We start from the raw sequence: 15,778 nt of genomic DNA, 5'->3' as shown, positions 1-15,778 counted from the left end.
CCAGATGCGGCCGGCCCCCCATGCTACGCCACTGGTTGCTGGTGGGCAGAGACCCTGCTGCTCCTTCTGCTAAGTGGGGCACTGAGCATCTCTGCCTCTAAGTCCTACCTTGACGGCATCCCTCCTGCCATGGGAGGGACAAATCATTTGGCACCCTAAACGGGACTCCGGAAGAAGACACTCTTTCTCAGGGATGCTAATCCTGCCTCCAACCTCTCTCCACAAACCTTATCCCGCGACCCGGGCCCTTTTGTAGTCTTCCTAATGGTCCGCCCCTCTCCCCTTAAGGCTGCCGGCGCCCCGGGCTTTCAGCTGTATCCAATTAAACGCCCTCCCCGGCCCACTGCAAGCAATATCCGATGGGCTCGGGAGAGCCGCGCTTCCCCGCTCCTTCTGGGCCCGCTAAGCATGGAGGGCGAGGTTTTCGTGGACGGGCAGCTCCCGGAATTCTCCGCCCTGCAGGATCTGCTCAGCCCGCCCTGCCTGGAATCCGAGGCAAGCAGCAGCCCCGGCGGGCCCAATCCGGCGGGCGCTGAGCCAGAAGCCGCCGCTCCCAGAGGATCCAGGTTAGCTCCTCTTGACACCTGCTCGTGAGAACGGGGCGAATCCAGAGCAGTTGCCCCTAAAGGAGGGAGGATCCGAAGCGTCCCCTTCTTCTGGATCGGCCCCAGGGCACCGGTCCCTGACGGTAGGCAGGAGAATCCAATTTAACTTTAGGAGCCCGTGCAGAACAAGCGAGGGTTGCAGCCTGCGGACGCTAAACTCCGCAGGGTTTACTTTCGAGTCAATGTCCATAGGATCGGACTGTGCGGGCTGATCTATACGTAAGTCTTGCATGGGCATAGTCATAGGCGTGCAGGGGAACAGCTGCACCCCCAAAGTCAAGTAAATAAATAAAATTTATTAACTGACCAGTTGTCGCAGATAACTCGGTTCTCCCCCCAACATGAAGTTGCCTCCCTAAAATAAATCCTGGCAACGCCCATGCTGCTAGGGAATAAATCCCCTTTATGGGAAGATTAAAAACTGCTTAGGATCGGCCTGCGAGACCGATTCTTCTCGCGCTTCCTCGAAAGCAACCTTCACCTGGGCGTGCCGATGCTTACTCCCAAGTAGCCGCGCGCTCAGGGGACCGGCTTCCAAGTCAGCAACAAGCATTGGATCCGGCCTTCGGCGCAGCTCCACGCGCCGGCGTCTGCTCCTTGATCAAATCGGCTAGCGGATCCGACCTGAACGCTGCTCCTCGCCGGAAAAGGCGCCGCGCGGCCCGGGCAGCTCCTTCGCGCGCGCTGCGCTGCCCCGGCCCGCCCGGCCCGCCGCCATTGGCCGAGGACCCGGGCGTGGGAGGGGCGCCTGAGGGGAGAGGCAGCGGGAGGGCGGTCAGGGGGGAGAGGACGGGCGAAGCGGGACGAGGCGCCGCCTCGGCAGGGCTGGTGAGACAGGCGCCGGTCCTTGGGAGGAGCGGCGGAGGGTCGCCCCAGCGGGGCGGGGCAGGGCGCCGTGGGCCTCCCCCTGGGTCTTTCCCGGGGGCCAGCCCCCCAGGGCGCGGCCTCGCCTCGCCTCAAAACCCGTGGGAAAGGAGCGCGAGCCAACAGCTTCCACGGAAAGTCCCTTCCTCCTGAAGGGAAAAGCGGCGCTGTGGCTTCGCCGCCTTCCCCAGGTGGTTGTGCTCCAAACTCAGCCGCCCAAATTGCTCGAGGAATCCTCCTCAGAGTCGAGTTCTCCTTCGCTCTCATGCCCGCCTTCTGCTGAAGTGATCCTGGCAGATACAGTGAGGGCGGTCAAGGGTCGTCTAGTCCTGCCACTAGTGCAGGGCCGGATTGAGGTTTGACTGAAGGCAATGGGACCCTTGATATGTCCAGCTCTCCTTCGTCAACAACAAATTGTCGCTGTTTTTTTGGGTTGAATCCATGGTAATTAGGTGTCTAAAGGCGTTTGCACATAACAAACACAGAGTCGCTTCTCGTCCCGCCCCTTCAGCTCGTCTTGGAAGCGGGCATCTCCGGCCCGGCTTTTTCAAGACCTTCATTTCTGTACCTCAGGAGTAACGAAAATCAATCTGTGGGTTCTCTCTCCTTATGCCGCACCCGCCCGCCTCCGAGTCGGGATAACTTGGGGAAGCTCCTTGGTTTCAGGAAGGTGCTCATTCCTGAACCTAAAAGCAACTGTTTGGAGTTAGTTTTAAGTCCCTGCTTCCACGAGCCCAGGGCGCACACATGCAGGTGGTGTGTGGGGATCTGGCCAAGGGGATCTAGAAGGATCTGTCAGTTCGCAGGGAAGGATCCGCTCTCGCTCTGAAAGCGTGTCCGCGCCCCTGACGGGGCTGGCCAAGCCGGTCCCGAATGATGCTGCGCTGCTTTTGGTTTTTCTGCTCGCCGCAACAGCTCTCGGGTTCCATCTACTGGCTATCATTGGGAACCGTTAAAGAGCCCCGGGTGCGAACTGCGCGAACTTCGAGAAGGACACTGCTGCGAGTTAATCGGAGGAACAAAAAAAATTCCTTCCAGTAGCACCTTAAAGACCAACTAAGTTAGTTCTTGGTATGAGCTTTCGTGTGCATGCACACGAAAGCTCATACCAAGAACTAACTTAGTTGGTCTTTAAGGTGCTACTGGAAGGAATTTTTTTTGTTTTGACTATGGCAGACCAACACGGCTACCTATCTGTAACAGTTAATCGGAGGGTTTGCTATTGCTGTAGCTCTCGAAAAAGCTGCGCTTGGTTCTGGCCACTAGCCCTTCCGTCCTGTCCTGGGGGGTTGAGGGCAGAGCGGAGGGGGGCTTTTCTCTGGGTTCGTTCCCTCGTGGCAGCAACCCACCCAGAGCCGTCCCGTGGGAACACGACCCGCGTGGATGTCGACATGTGCTCACGATCTTGCCTTTCAAAGAGTTGGCGGGGGGGGGGGGACGCCATCGCCAAGCGCGAAAGCTGCTCGCTGGGACGCCGGGCGGCTCTTCCCTCCCCACCCCAATTTTTATTAGTTTTCACAATATTATAAACAAACAGACACACAAGACAAACATAAATCATAGCCTTATTAAAAATTACACTTATTAACTTTGTTAAGTGACTTCCTCGCTTCCCCTTGGTTGAATTTCATTGCATGTCCTTTTAACGGTTTTCCAAATCCCAATTCTTATGAAATTTAACTTAAACATTAACATCCTTAGATCTTCACCTTATGGAATTAAACCCTCTGCTTCTCCCTCCTCCGCAGGTGCGAGCCCCTCGGCGCCATGGCCTGCTGCCTCCAGCTCCCGGACCCCAGCGCGCTCAGCTTCCTGCAGGAGACCGCCCAGCGTCTCTCCCCGCCGGAGCCCCTCGGCAGAAAGCCAGACAGGCCGGCGCGCCCCAGGCGCAGCGTGTCTCCAGGCGCCGCTCTCGAGCCCTTGGATGCCCTGAGCCTCATCAGCCTGCACTGCGCCAGCCTCGGCGCCAAGCCCGCGGATCGGGGCGAGCACGCAGAGCCCGGCGCGGCTGCCCGGGAGAGAATCCCCGGCGCCCTCGCCAAAGGACTCCCCGCCCGGCGCCGGCGCGCAGTGGGCGCGGAGGCGCAGCGCGGGGCGGACGCCTTCCCTGCGGCCGAGTCGCCGCGGGCCGGGAGGCGAGTCTCCCGCAAGCAGCCCCGACCCCAGCGGAGCTGCGAGGCCAGGGACGCCGCCTTCCAGGGGGTCACGTTTCGGATGCAGCTGAGCTTCTGCCGAAAGAGCTCCGGGGGTTGTCGGCTCCTCATTCGCCCGCGATACAGCAGGTACAGCCGCCACCCTGGGAAAGAGCAGGTTGCTTTTCTTTTCTGCTTGGCTGCATGAGATGTTTCATGAGATGCCTTGCTTTTTCCGCCTCGTCTTTAACGACCCCTTAGACCCCCAAGAGGGCATAGATGTACCTCCTGTAGTCTGCTTCTATGGCAGTTCCCAGGCCATTCAATGGGATGACAGGCAGACAGGAGGTCTAACGCTTCGCCTGATGGGGGAGTACTTGCAGGATAGCCAGACCTAAATACAGGCAGCCTAATATGTTTGATGTTAATGAGTGACCTCCAACCGCACTCATACTCAAGAAGAGATCTAATGAAATCAATGAACTCCAGTCTTCTCTCAGTATGAATAACACTGGAGTCGAAAATGGATTTTTGTTAAATTAAAAAGCACCTGGTATAACAGCACTTTTGTATTTATTGGTTGGATTTCTGAAAGGCGAGGGCAGATTTCCCGCTCAGTTAACAACAGGATATGTTGACTTATCTTGTTATTAGTGCTTGAATGATGTAGTTTTACAAAGGATTTAAATGTATTTAGAAGTCTGTTTTTTAACAAAAAACAGCATGGTGGGGATGGGCCAAATTGGACTGAAAGCATAGCATGGAAGGAAGAGGTGTTTTGCCCCTTAAGACCCTGAGAATAAAAGTTCAGAGGAGACAATTTCAACTAACAACTTATGTCTTCCTGACTGAAAATATCTTGCCTCTTTCTTAGAACACTGGATAAAACAAATTCTATTCAACATGCTGGAAGGGTGATTAATGCTGCTGTATTTTCAATCACACCTGTGATGTAATTTTGACATGTTCATTTAACACACTATTATACCACTTTAAACAGCCATTGTTTAAAGGAATCTTGGAATTCCTACAAGGAATCTTGGGAACTGTAATTTGTTAAGGGTGCTGAGAGTTGTTCTCCTCACAGAACTACAATTTCCAGAGTGGTTTAATAATCAATCCCTCTGCCCAGGGAACTGTAGCTCTGTGAGTGGAATATCCCAATCTGGTGATAACAGAACGATGCAAGGAGTGAGCTGCAGCCCAGTATAGGAAAGAGGTGGTAAGCGAACCCCTAGCTACTTTAAATGAATTCAGATCTCCAGGGACTGATGAGATGCACCCAAGGGTACTAAAGGAGCTTGCAGGTGTAATCTCAGAGCCCCTGTCTATAATCTTTGAGAAGTCTTGGAGAACAGGTGAGGTCCCTGCAGACTGGAGGCGGGCAAATATTGTCCCCACCTTCAAAAAGGGGAGAAAAGAAGACCCAGGTAACAATTGACCTGTGAGCTTGACATCAATACCAGGAAAGGTCCTAGAAAAATACCGTAATTCAGCAGTTAGTCTGTGATCACTTAGAAAATGATGCTGTGATTACTAAGACCCAGAAAGGGTTTCTCAAAAACAAATCATGCCAGACAAGTCTGGTACACACACACACACACACACACACACACACACACGCTGGATGGATCAGGGGAATGTTGTGTATCTTGTGTATCTTGATTTCAATAAGGCTTTTCACAAAGTCCCCCACTCTTGCAGAGAAGCTGGCAGTATGTGGGCTGAATGAGGTTACTGTTAGGAGGATTTGTAGCTGGTTGACTGACTGAGCCCAAAGAGTACTCATTAATGGTTCCTCGTCATCCTAGAAAAAGAGACAAGTGGGGTGCCACAGGATTCTGTCCTGGGCGCAACATCTTTATAAACAACTTGGATTAAGGAAATGAGGGGATGTTCATCCAATTTGCAGGTGACACCTAACTGGGAGGGGTAGCTAATACCACAGAAGACAGAGTGGGGATTCAAAATGACATTAACAGATTGGAGAACTGGGCCCAAACTAACAAAATTAATTTCATTTAGAACAAATGTAAGGTTCTACACTTAGGAAGGAAGAACCAGCTGCACAAATATAAGATGGAGGAGACCTGGTTTACCAAGTGTGAAAGGGATCTAGGTTTCTCAGTGGATCAAAAGCTTAGTCTGAGTCAACAGTGTGATGCAGCAGCAAATAAAGTTAATGCCATTCTAGGCTGCATCAATAGAAGTATAGTGTTTAGATCAAGAGAAGCAATAGTCCCACTCTATTCTGCCTTGGTCAGACCCCACCTGGAATACTGGGCACCACAATTTAAGAAGGATATTGACAAGCTGAAATGTGTGTAGAGGAGGGCAGTCAAGATGATCAAGGGACTGAGATCTGATAGTCATCTTCAACTATCTTAAGGATTGTCACATGGAAGATGGAGCAAGCTTGCTTTCTCCTGCTCTGTAGGGTAGGACCTTTACCAAAGGATACAAGTTACAAGAAAGGAGATCCCAAATCAACATCAGGAAGAACTTTCTGACAGTAAGAGCTGTTTGACAGTGGACTAGACTCCTTCATTGGAGGTTTTAAGCATCTGTAATGGATGCTTTAGTTGAGATTTGTCCATTACAAGGGGTAGGACTAAACTACCCTTGGGGTCCCTTCTAACACTATGATTCTGTGATTCTATGGGAAGGGTAGCTAATGCCACAGAATACAGAATCAGGCTTCAATGTGGTTGTAACAGATTGGAGAACTGGGCCCAAACTAAAAAAATGAAAATCAACAGGGACAAATGTCAGGTTCTGCACTTAGGCAGGAAGAACCAGCTGCACAAATATAAGCTGAGGGACACCTGGCTCGCTATTAGTACATGTGAAAAGGATCTAGGGGTCTTTGTAGACCACAAACTGAACGTGAGTCAACAGTGTGATGCAGCAGGAAAAAAAGGTCATGCTATTCTGCATCAACAGAAGTCTAGTTTCCCAATCAAAGGAAATAATAGTACCACTCTATTCTGCCTTGGTCAGACCACACTTGTAATAGTGTGTCAAGTTCTGGGCCCCTCAATTTAAGAAGGATATTGACAGGCTGGAACATGTTCATATGAAGGCAACCAAGATGATCAAGGGTCTGGAAACCAAGCCTTATGAGGAACAGTTGAGGGAGCCATCTTCAAACAGCTGAAGAGGTGTCTGTCACATGAAAGATGGAGTAAGTTTGTTTTTTTGCTTTGGGACCTGAACTAATGGATTCAATGGAAGGACTAAACATCAGGAAGAACTTTCTGATGCTAAGAGCTGTTTGACAGTGGAATGGGTGGACTCTCCTTTCTTGGAGGTTTTTGGGCACTGGTTGGACGGCCATCTGTCATGGATGCTTTAGTTGATATTACTTCATTGCAGGGCATTGGTCTAGATGACCCTTGGGGTTCCTTCCAAGTCCACAATATATGATTCTATGAATAGGGGTACTCCAATAACTCTCAGCATCCTTTACAATTTTCTGGATTCTTTTGGGAGAAAAGAGGCAGTGTGGTGGGAATGGTTTGAGTCTTGGACTAGGACCTGGATTACCTCACAGGGTTGTTGTGAAGATAAAATGGGGGGGAATGCATGTACGTACACCACCTTGAGCTTCTTGGAGGAAAGGTGAGGTACAAATGTTATATACAGTATATATATGCCATGATTATTTAAAGTGGTGTAATAGTGCTTTAAATGTATGGGGCAGAGGGGCCTTAACTCTGAAATATTTTCAGTCAGGGAAGGTAAATATAATTGTAGCTCCATTTCTGGGATGAGTTACATATAACTGGAAGCAGCAGGCTTTAAATACCTGGGTCTTTAAATACATAAATTTAAACAGGCTTTAAATACCTGGGTCTGGTTTTACTACTCCACAGGCTTTCACGTTCATTAATGTTTTATTTTTAAGCATGTGTTGTATGGTATAATTCTAGTAACCCTTGCTTATTTTGCTTCTGTCTGTAATGGAAGTGGATTAACTGGCAAATGATGATTCTAGGAGATGTCACAGGTTTCAAATCCCTCACTCAGCAATAGATTATTTAGAATGATGTTTAGGTGTCCTTGAATGCATGACTCACCTCTCAGCCTCAGTTCCCCAATCATCAAAATGGGAATAAGGCGGCCTGTTCTGGAATGACTGAAGACACGTGAGATGAGGAAAAAGGTTGTTGGTTCTCTTGAGTCTCAGGAATCACTGCAGAGTGCAAAACTAAGTCAATTAGTTTAGAAATTAGATTTTCGAAGCAGATCTAAAATGCTATGCATCTAATCTGTGTCCAGTGGAAAACTTGGGAAAAGAAGCCGAACCCCTTTAGCAAGAGAAGAATGCAGAGCTGGCAGTTCCAAGGAGGAAGAAGGATGTCCCTCTACCCACAGTATGTCAATAATTTAGGCAATAAATACTTGTAGTATCAGCTGGAAATATTTGGGATACTAAGGACAAATAAAAGCTTGTTGTGATATTTTTTTCTCCAGGAGAAGTACAGAGTGGGGAGGGTCTTGTTCCACTTGCCAAGCATGTGGTTTTTCTGTAGCAAACCAATGAACGTTCTTGTTTCACCTATTGGTAAGGCTAGTTTTTTAAAAAACAAAAACAAGGGAGGGGGAGAGAAAGAGAGGAAGTACCGTATTTTTTGCTCTATAAGACTCACTTTTTCCCTCCTGAAAAGTAAGGGGAAATGTGTGTGCATCTTATGGAGCGAATGCAGGCTGCGCAGCGATCCCTCTTGCTGTTCTGGCTTCTGAGATTCAGAATATTTTTTTCCTTGTTTCCCTCCTCCAAAAACTAGGTGTGTCTTGTGGTCTGAGGCGTCTTATAGAGCAAAAAATACGGTAAACTGATGCCTCCCCTATTTCAATGTATTAATTTTTTTCTAAAAAAAACCATCCATCCCAGAGTCGCTTCATGCCATTAGTGTCTGCTGTAATAAACCCACAAGCGTGAAAGGGGGGTTACCTTCCTAAATACTCAGTATGCCTTAATGGTGGGTTGTGCTGAACTAAGTGTAGCCATGTGCAACTTTCCTAAACACTTTAAGGGCTTACTGTGGGAAAGGGAAGTGAAGCTTGGCTGCTGTATCATCTGAGCCAGTTCTGACCTCTCAGTCTGATCACTACTCAGCTGATCAGAGTAACTTTTATTCATAAAAGTTATTTTAACTTTGAAATGCTGTTCTGGAATCTTTTGATGAAGTAATATTCCAAATAAGGTATGCCAGGCTATTTGAAATTAATACACATGAGGGAGGTGCTTCGAACATCCAATAAACATTAAGTATTGTTTATAATAAGTTTTGTATTTATCCATTAAATACCATCCAGGGGGTTGTGGCTTATAAACTGCTATTTGACCCAGTTGCCCTTTGTCTTTAAGGGGATAAGTGCTGTGCTTCTTGCAAGACCAGGAAAACACCACTATGGAGAGATGCTGAAGATGGGACCCCCCTCTGTAATGCTTGTGGCATTAGGTACCTTATGACTGCTGAAATAGCATGGCATATTTCTTGTTGGTTTCCTTAAAAGGTATGCCCAGCATATCTTCTGGCAGTGCAAAAAGTTTAAAAGATAATACACAACAGCACTGAGTACAACTTGCCATGTAGCCTGAAAAGGCTCTTCTCTGTGATCTGAAGCCTGTGGTGAGATCAACAGATTTAGAAGCGATTGCAGCTCTCCTAGCGACAGCTAGAATTTGCATCACTAAATACTGGAAGTCTGAAGCAATTCATCAGTTAAAAGATGGGCTGGAGAAGACACAGCAAGTGTTAACACGCATTCAAATGACATGCTAAATCACATAAGCCAGAAACCAACATGAGCATAAGTTCTTAGAGTGTTGAGTGCTGTGTGTTTTGTGGAATGAAGGAGTTGAGGACAATACCTTTAGAGCTTATCCTCAGTGATCGGACTCCTAGATACTCTTTCTTATTCTTCCCCTCATTTGTAGCATCTGCTAGTATTATTTTAATATTTCAGTAGGCTAAGATACTTACCTGTGTACAATGTCTAATGAACTCTGCCATTCTTCTCTCCATTTATTTTTGATTTTTCACTATATAGGCACCCCCCCCAAAAAAAGCGATGATGAGACAAAAGCGATGATCTGAACTGCATGGCAATATGAAAGCATTTATCTGAGCTTTTTTAAAACAAGAAATAAAGCTACACCCAACTTTTCACCACAATTTTTTAAAAGCTGTTGTTGTTTAGTCGTTTAGTCGTGTCCGACTCCTCGTGACCCCATGGACCAAAGCACGCCTGGCACTCCTGTCTTCCACTGCCTCCTGCAGTTTGGTCAAACTCATACTGGTAGCTTCAAGAACACTGTCCAACCATCTCGTCCTCTGCCATCCCCTTCTCCTTGTGCCCTCCATCTTTCCCAACATCAGGGTCTTTTCCAGGGAGTCTTCTCTTCTCATGAGGTGGCCAAAGTATTGGAGCCTTAGCTTTACGGTCTGTCCTTCCAGGGCTGATTTCCTGAAGAATAGATAGGTTTGATCTTCTTGCAGTCCATGGGACTCTCAAGAGTCTCCTCCAGCACCATAATTCAAAAGCATCAATTATTCGGCGATCAGCCTTCTTTATGGTCCAGCTCTCACTTCCATACATCACTACTGGGAAAACCATGGCTTTAACTATACGGACCTTTGTTGGCAAGGTGATGTCTCTGCTTTTTAAGATGCTGTCTAGGTTTGCCATCGCCTTTCTCCCAAGGAGCAGGCGTCTTTTAATTTCGTGACTGTTGTCACCATCTGCAGTGATCATGGAGCCCAAGAAAGTAAAATCTCTCACTGCCTCAATTTCTTCCCCTTCTATTTGCCAGGAGGTGATGGAACCAGTGGCCATGATCTTCGTTTTTTTGATGTTGAGCTTCAGGCCATATTTTGCGCTCTCCTCTTTCACCCTCATTAAAAGGTTCTTTAATTCCTCCTCACTTTCTGCCATCAAGGTTGTGTCATCTGCATATCTGAGGTTGTTGATATTTCTTCTGGCAATCTTAATTCCAGCTTGGGATTCATCCAGCCCAGCTTTTCGCATTAGGAATTCTGCATATAAGTTACCGTATTTTTCGCCCTATAGTACGCACTTTTCCCCCTCCAAAAATGAAGGGGGAATGTGTGTGCATCCTATGGGGCGAATGCAGGTGCGCACCGACCCCTCTCACTCTCCAGGCTTTGCGCACCTCTCCGCAAGCAGCGGGAGCCCTGTGCTGGGCTCCCGCTGCTTGCGGAGAGTTGCCTGCATGCTGAAGCCTGTGCGCGCTTCGAAATCCAGCTTGCTCTTCTGGGAGTTCTCGGTCCACATACTACTTAAGCCTGCCTTGTAGAATTTTAAGCATAACCTTGCTAGCGTGTGAAATTGTGTGGTAGTTGGAGCATTCTTTGGCACTGCCCTTCTTTGGGATTGGGATGTAGACTGATCTTCTCCAATCCTCTGGCCACTGCTGAGTTTTCCAAACTTGCTGGCATATTGAGTGTAGCACCTTAACAGCATCATCGTTTAAAATTTTAAATAGTTCAGCTGGAATACCATCACTTCCACTGGCCTTGTTATTAGCAGTGCTTTCTAATGCCCATTTGACTTCACTCTCCAGGATGTCTGGCTCAAGGTCAGCAACCACACCACCTGGGGTGTACAAGCCATCCATTTCTTTCTGGTATAGTTCCTCTGTGTACTCTTGCCACCTCTTCTTGATGCCTTCTGCTTCTGTTAGGTCCTTTCCACTTTTGTCTTTTATTATGGTAATCTTTGTACGAAATGTTCCTTTCATATCTCCAAATTTCTTCAACAGATCTCTGGTTTTTCCCATTCTATTGTTTTCCTCTATTTCTTTGCATTGCTCGTTTAAGAAGGCCTTCTTGTCTCTCCTTGCTATTCTTTGGAAATCTGCATTCAATTTCCTGTATCTTTCACTATCTCTCTCACATTTTGCTTGCCTTCTCTCCCCCGCTATATGTAAGGCCTCGTTGGACAACCACTTTGCTTTCTTGTATTTCCTTTTCGTTGGGATGGTTTTCATTGCTGCCTCCTGTATAATGTTGCGAGCCTCCATCCATAGTTCTTCAGGCACTCTGTCCACCAAATCTAAATCCTTAAACCTGTTCCTCACTTCCACTGTGTATTCATAAGGGATTTGACTTAGATTGTATCTTACCGGCCCAGTGGTTTTTTCTACTTTCTTCAGTTTAAGCTTGAATTTTGCTATAAGAAGCTGATGATCTGAGCCACAGTCAGCTCCAGGTCTTGTTTTTGCTGACTGTATAGAGCTTCTCCATCTTTGGCTGCAGAGAATATAATCAGTCTGATATCGATGCTGCCCATCTGGTGATGTCCATGTGTCGAGTCGTCTTTTGTGCTGTTGGAAAAGAGTGTTTGTGTTGACCAGCTTGTTCTCTTGGCAGAACTCTATTAGCCTTGGCCCTGCTTCGTTTTGAACGCCAGGGCCAAACTTGCCAGTTGTTCCTTTTAAATCTCCCTACTTTAGCATTCCAATCCCCTATAATGAGAAGAACATCCTTCTTTGGCGTCATTTCTATAAGGTGTTGTAAGTCTTCATAGAACTGGTCAATTTCAGTTTCTTCAGCACCAGTGGTTGGTGCATAAACTTGGATTACTGTGATGTTAAAAGGTCTGCCTTGGATTCGTATCGAGATCATTCTATCATTTTTGAGATTGCATCCCAATACAGCTTTTGCCACTCTTTTGGTGACTATGAGGGCCACTCCATTTCTTTTACGGGATTCTTGCCCACAGTAGTAGATATGATGGTCATCCGAACTGAATTCGCCCATTCCTGTCCATTTTAGTTCACTGATGCCCGGGATGTCAATATTAATTCTTGCCATCTCATTTTTGACCACATCCAACTTACCAAGGTTCATGGTTCTTACATTCCAAGTTCCTATGCAATCTTTTTCTTTGCAGCATTGGCCTTTCCTTTCGCTTCCAGGCATATCCACAACTGAGCGTCCTTTCAGCTTTGGCCCAGCTGCTTCATCAGCTCTGAATCTACTTGTACTTGTCCTCCGCTCTTCCTCAGTAGCATGTTGGACGCCTTCCGACCTGGGGGGCTCATCTTCCAGCGTCATAACTTTTATATGCCTGTTGTCTTTGTCCATGGAGTTTTCTTGGCAGGGATACTGGAGTGGCTTGCGGGTTCCTGCTCCAGGTGGATCACGTTTGGTCAAAACTCTCCACTATGACCTGTCCATCTTGGGTGGCCCTGCACGGCATAGCTCATAGCTTCTCTGAGTTATTCAAGCCCCTTCGCCACAGCAAGGCAGTGATCCATGAAGGGGTTTAAAAGCTACAATGGTCAAAATTTTATACATTGAAGAGTAACACATTAGAACAGTATGTATTGTGCAAGAGCATCCTGAAATAAAACAACTTAACCTGTTTGTTCAAGGCTTATTCATCTAAAAGGGTCTAACAGTTGCCACTGTACAGAAACAAGCTGTAACAAATTATCTACTTAATTGTGGGATGCTACAGTATATAACAAGGAACGCAGGTGGCGCTGTGGTCTAAAGCACAGAGCCTAGGGCTTGCTGATTGGAAGGTCGGCAGTTCGAATCCCCACGACGGGGTGAGCTCCCGTTGTTTGGTCCCAGCTCCTGCCCACCTAGCAGTTCGAAAGCACGTCAAGTGCAAGTAGATAAATAGGTACCGCTCCAGGCAGGAGGGTATATGGCGTTTCTGTGCGCTGCTCTGGTTTGCCAGAAGCGGCTTAGTCATGCTGGCCACATGACCCGGAAGCTGTCTGTGGACAAACGCTGGCTCCCTTGGCCTATAGAGCAAGATGAGCGCACAACTCCAGAGTCATCAGTGACTGGATCTGGGGTCCCTTTACCTTTACGGTATATAACAGGCCACAGCACTTGAGGCCATTGCAGTCTCTGGGCCACGCTCCGTGAAGCCCCAACACTATGCTGACTGACCCATATCATATGTCACCATCACCTTCCTTTCCTATATCCTGGCATCTGGGATCCTTAGCCTGATGTTTCACCTGACACCCCTCTGAAAGATGATGCACCTCCACGTTCATGCCATTTGGAATTAACTGGAAGATTAAGTTGGGGGGTGGGGAGAAGGTTACTACAGTCAGACCTAAATGAATGGAATGACCTGCCATATGACTTAATCAACTCTGTTTTTGACCTTCAGGTACAAAAAGTACAGAATCCGGTGTTTTCAGTGCTGGAATATTCCAAAGCATGGTGGGAATCCCTTTTCTCATTGTTCCAGTTGTGGACGCAGGCTGCATTTAGTTGCTGCCCAGGAGAAATCTCGGAAAAGGTAAAGGGACAGGCGGGAGAAGCAGCTTCTAAAACACACCAGCCCTTCACCGGCAGGAAGAAAACACAGCTGCTGCCAACCTAAGGGCTCTCTTTTCTCTCCATTTCTAGATGTGGAAGCTTTCTAAGGGTTTGCAGTTAGCTGGATATCAAAACAGCTCTTGGGAAATCTGGCTGACTTGTCGGAAGGGTCTGGCTGAACAGCCTGGTAGATTGGTCATTAGGAGGTTCAGTGGATGAAGGGCTCTTCTTTGTTTGTCTTTGTCTTTTGTTTGTTTGTTTGTTTGTTTGTACGCTGCTTTTGTTTTTGAAGTCGTATGTTGGGTGTTTGTTTGCAGTGTGTGGGAGGAGGCAGGAAAGAAGGGGGATGTTTTTTGCAAGGAAAAAAGTGTTTGTTTCCATTAACTTCCATAAGCAATTGGGGCTACATATTGGAACAGAATGCAATGTTCCCATTGAGGATGGACATATTGAAACTGCTTTCAAGCAGTGATTCCCACCCAACCATTTAGTACTTTGGGTTGCTGCCTTCTTGTTAATAGTTCTTTGTAGTGATGGACTGGAAAGTACAAAGAAACATTTCCACAAACTACAAACTTTGGGAACAGCAGTCATTGAGCAGTTGTGGTGGGGGAGGGAGTTTGTTTAAAAGACATGAAGCTCTTTCGCGAATTCCTGATGATTTTCTATTGCACTAAATATGGCAAGTGTAAATATATAATATTTATGATACAAAATATTTATATACTTGATTCAAATATTTGTTGGGGATGCCGATGAATATCCTTTGTTAGTACAACATACAGCATTGCTGAATGTGTCTCAGAATGTGTGACCAACCAGGATTGTGCCATGTGGCACTTTTCTTTTCAAAGTGGTATTTATTTTTGTAAATAGTGTTTATACCTGAAGTATTTGTTTTCTGTATTCTCCCTTACATAGCACAGCTAAAAGAAAATGAAAATGAAAAATGTTGTGAAATTGAAAGCAATTACTCTGATTTTCCTGTAATTTTCTGCTTACTATCCCAAGTCAAGGTTTTGTTCAAGAGTACTGAGCTTCTTGATGGTTATTTTGCTGGTTATAAGCTTCTGCAATAAATATTATTTATTGTAACTAAGTGTAGGATATTCTTTTAATTCCTAATTTTTCAAGTCAAACTTGGAATAAAGCTTTGAGGGGCAGGGAAGCAGGGAAAGTAGCCTGAGAAATACACAATTGAATTTAGGTGTGGTTAGGCAATTACAGTACTACTTTGTAGTCCTTATTATAACAGTAGAGGAAACCTACAAAATAGGAGCTCATGATGTGCTTGGGATTTTGATGGTGGCTAGCTGTTTTCTAAGTAGAGACCTTGGCCTCTAGTAAAATGGTAGAAAATTCCACAAGAGACCTTGGGAAATGATCTGGACCCAACAAGCCTTACAGGGGCAAACCCCTAAAACTGATCCAACTGAATTGGATAACAAGCTGCCTCTGACAACAGAGCCATCATTAATTCCCTTCTCTTTCCACCTCCCTACCCCAGTACAGAAAGCCAGATCCAGTACAGTGGTACCTCAGGTTAAATACTTAATTCGTTCTGGAGGTCTGTACTTAACCTGAAACTGTTCTTAACCTGAAGCACCATTTTAGCTAATGGGGCCTCCTGCTGCTGCTGCGCTGCAGGAGCACGATTTCTGTTCTCAACCTGAAGCAAAGTTCTTAACCTGAAGCACTATTTCTGGGTTAGCGGAGTCTGTAACCTGAAGCGTATGTAACCCGAGGTACCACTGTATGTGTCCTGCCAGATGCATTTTGGCCTGATGTAGTTTGACAGAGAACCATGGTTGTTATAGCAGAGATAAGAAACCAAGCTGCCACAGACAAGACTAAC

At 46.8% G+C, this 15,778-nt stretch overlaps 1 protein-coding gene across 1 annotated transcript; it reads left to right on the top strand.

Annotated features, from left to right (window-relative positions):
• The first annotated feature begins 1,405 nt into the window (after positions 1–1,405).
• On the top strand, positions 1,406–15,018 carry ZGLP1 (zinc finger GATA like protein 1). Its single transcript, XM_081894760.1, has 6 exons — positions 1,406–1,433; positions 3,218–3,751; positions 7,883–7,977; positions 8,976–9,069; positions 13,772–13,903; positions 14,014–15,018. The coding sequence occupies exons 2-6, from the start codon at positions 3,237–3,239 to the stop codon at positions 14,042–14,044; spliced, it is 867 nt and encodes a 288-aa protein (XP_081750886.1). The 5' UTR covers positions 1,406–1,433; positions 3,218–3,236; the 3' UTR covers positions 14,045–15,018.
• Positions 15,019–15,778: the final 760 nt, after the last annotated feature.

This window comes from Podarcis melisellensis, assembly GCF_964234715.1.
Source record: "Podarcis melisellensis genome assembly, chromosome: 17".
Taxonomy (NCBI): Eukaryota; Metazoa; Chordata; class Lepidosauria; order Squamata; family Lacertidae; genus Podarcis; species Podarcis melisellensis.
This window is presented reverse-complemented; position numbering and strand designations above follow the sequence as displayed.

What these genes read in the sequence shown, in the direction of transcription:
- ZGLP1 (XM_081894760.1), top strand. Translation starts at nt 3,237, where the DNA reads ATGGCCTGCTGCCTCCAGCTCCCGGACCCCAGCGCGCTCAGCTTCCTG. An exon ending in ATTCGCCCGCGATACAGCAG is followed by an intron (nt 3,752 to 7,882) that starts GTACAGCCGCCA and finishes ATCTGTGTCCAG; the next exon opens with TGGAAAACTTGGGAAAAGAA. An exon ending in CAGGAGAAATCTCGGAAAAG is followed by an intron (nt 13,904 to 14,013) that starts GTAAAGGGACAG and finishes CTCCATTTCTAG; the next exon opens with ATGTGGAAGCTTTCTAAGGG.